The sequence below is a fragment of the Corticium candelabrum genome, chromosome 13 (assembly GCF_963422355.1).
Source record: "Corticium candelabrum chromosome 13, ooCorCand1.1, whole genome shotgun sequence".
Taxonomy (NCBI): Eukaryota; Metazoa; Porifera; class Homoscleromorpha; order Homosclerophorida; family Plakinidae; genus Corticium; species Corticium candelabrum.
In genome coordinates this window covers 5,953,131-5,955,630 of record NC_085097.1, presented here as the reverse complement: position 1 = coordinate 5,955,630, position 2,500 = coordinate 5,953,131, and the positions used below count along the sequence as shown (strand labels likewise).

Below are 2,500 nucleotides of genomic sequence, written 5' to 3'. Positions count from 1 at the left end.
GAACGTCGAAATGTAGTTTGTGCAGTGTAATTTGTATGCTTCAGGACCGTAATGGTCTTGTTGTGTTAGGTTGCTCATGATGTGAACGTTTGATTTAAATGGAAAAATATATGTATTGACAGGCAGACAAACAGACAGGCAAACAGACAGGCAAACAGGCAGACAGACAGACAGACAGACAGACAAACAGACAGGCAGGCAGACAGACATACAAACAAAAAGGCAGACAAACAGACAGACAAACAGACAGGCAGACAGACAAATAGACGAGCCTCCAATCATCAAATAGTGAGATTCGAAAAACTACAGGACATGCATGTTGCCTTGGCTTAAATTTAGCAAAGAGGCTCTCATAGCTTTGGCGTTGGCTGGTGTAGACAGGTATGACGTATGTGTTCAGTTTCAACAAGACTGACCCTGTGGTTTCCAAACATGAATTGGACTGTTCTTGTGAAAGGCTCTTTCATGAATGTTGGCACTTGTGATTGGTTGTCTGTCCATTGTTTGTGGTTACCACGTACAAACATAGCGACATACACACACACACACACACACACACACACACACACACACACACACACACACACACACACTTTCTAAGTAGGTACTCACTCAGTCACATGACTTATAATTACAGCTCACCGAATAGATCTTAAAGGTTCTTGGTCCATTGACATTTTCCGAAGTCTCCGTCTGTTGTAACCCGGAGATGCATGCTGTGATATCTTCCTCATCCTTGTCTCTTGTTCGCTCTTTGGATTTCCCCAGTCTTTCCGACGAAACGTAGCCGGAGATGCATACACGGTCGTTCTGCGAGTAGTAGCTGGTGTTGTATCCAGTCTCTTACGAGGACGATCTAAGACAGCAACAGCAGTCATTGAGACTTATTTAGTAAAGTATACGTGTAGATACATAAACAAGCTAAAACCCACTTGTGTTAGTAAAACTGTCTGAACAATGGCTAAACCAGTAAACATAGTAAACACACAGACAAACACAAACAAGCAAACAGCTAAACAAATATACAGACACACAAACAAAAAGACAAAGACAAAGACAAACAAGACAGACACATACACAAAAACAAACGGAATGAACAAAGCAAATACATAAACAGACGAACACACAAACAAACAAATACAAACACAAACACAGACAAAAAGACAAACACAGACAGAACAAACAAAACAAATAGACAAACAGACAAATGCAAATAAACACACACAAACACAAGCAAGCAAACAAACGAAAAAGCAAAGACACGAACAGACAGACAAGCAAACAAACAAACAGGCAAATAAACAAATAAATAGACAAATAGACAAACAGACAAATGCAAATAAACACATACAAACACAAGCAAGCAAACAAACAGAAAAACAAAGAAACGAACAGACAGACAAGCAAACAAACAAACAGGCAAACAAATAAATAAATAGACAAACAGAACTACAAAGAACAAACACAAATGCAGAGACAAGCAAACAAAACAAACACCAGACATACAAACAAACACTTCCTACCTTCATCATCATCATCATCGAGTCCATAATCGCTATCTTCCACCGTTGGATGCTCTGCCTTCCTCTTCAGCAAGAGAAAGTACATAACCTTCTCAATGTTGTGACTACACACGAGCAGCCTACAGCAATCGAGTCACTCACACTGACAGGCAAGACACGCATTACTGTTGACTCATAAGTTTGTCTACGAGATGCATTGTGTTCTTAAACGAGCCGAGACAACGCATGCTAGTGAGCACATCACGATCGAGTTGCCTGTGACTCGGAATAACTTCAGTCTGCAAGAGTACATTGATATTAATGTCTGAGACTACACAACAATGTTTGAGAGATAGAAATACAGTAGGACACCACTTATCCAACACTCAGTTATCCGACAGCACGGATTATCAGACGGTGCATGGTCCTGTGCGTACAGTACTGTATCTGCGATCCACGTGTCGTCAAATGATGGCTAGCAAACCACAAAAGAAGAAGAGAGTTGTATCAACGATTGAAGACAAACTTGAACTTTATGAGCTGGTGTGTAAGGGCAGAAACATGACCAGTGTTTCGGAGGAATACGATGGAAGACCCACTGTTCACAATATCGTCAAATCAGAAGATAAGCTGAAAACCTTTCAAACTGAACTCGAGGACGACTGTGCTAAGAAACGACGAGCTATCAGGAGGTCAGACCTCCCAGAGTTAGACAAAGCAACGCATTTATGGTTCGTGCAGCAGAGATGCCAAGGTTAGGAATACGCAGTGTACAAGAAAGCATATTCACCATGGTATTGGCTCTGTGTTTTGTTCTTCAGGAAACCCCATAACAGGGCCTATGCTTATGTGTAAGGCACACCATCTATACACTCTGATGTATCAAGATGATGCAAATGCCAGTCAGTTCAAAGCAGGACGAGGATGGCTCCAAAGATTCAAAGACAGACACTGTCTTTGACAGTTCCCATTAGTGTTTTCCCTAGTCAAAGAAGTTG

At 41.2% G+C, this 2,500-nt stretch overlaps 1 protein-coding gene across 1 annotated transcript in view; it reads right to left on the bottom strand.

Annotated features, from left to right (window-relative positions):
• The window catches only part of LOC134188948 (serine/threonine-protein kinase BRSK2-like), a 29,557-nt gene that overhangs the window by 19,515 nt on the left and 7,542 nt on the right, over window positions 1–2,500 (bottom strand). The window contains exons 12-14 of the mRNA XM_062657162.1: window positions 1,689–1,801; window positions 1,524–1,627; window positions 643–856 (exon numbers count right to left, since the gene is read on the bottom strand). Coding sequence (XP_062513146.1) covers window positions 643–856; window positions 1,524–1,627; window positions 1,689–1,801 — 431 coding nt within the window. The remainder of the gene's footprint in view (window positions 1–642; window positions 857–1,523; window positions 1,628–1,688; window positions 1,802–2,500) is intronic.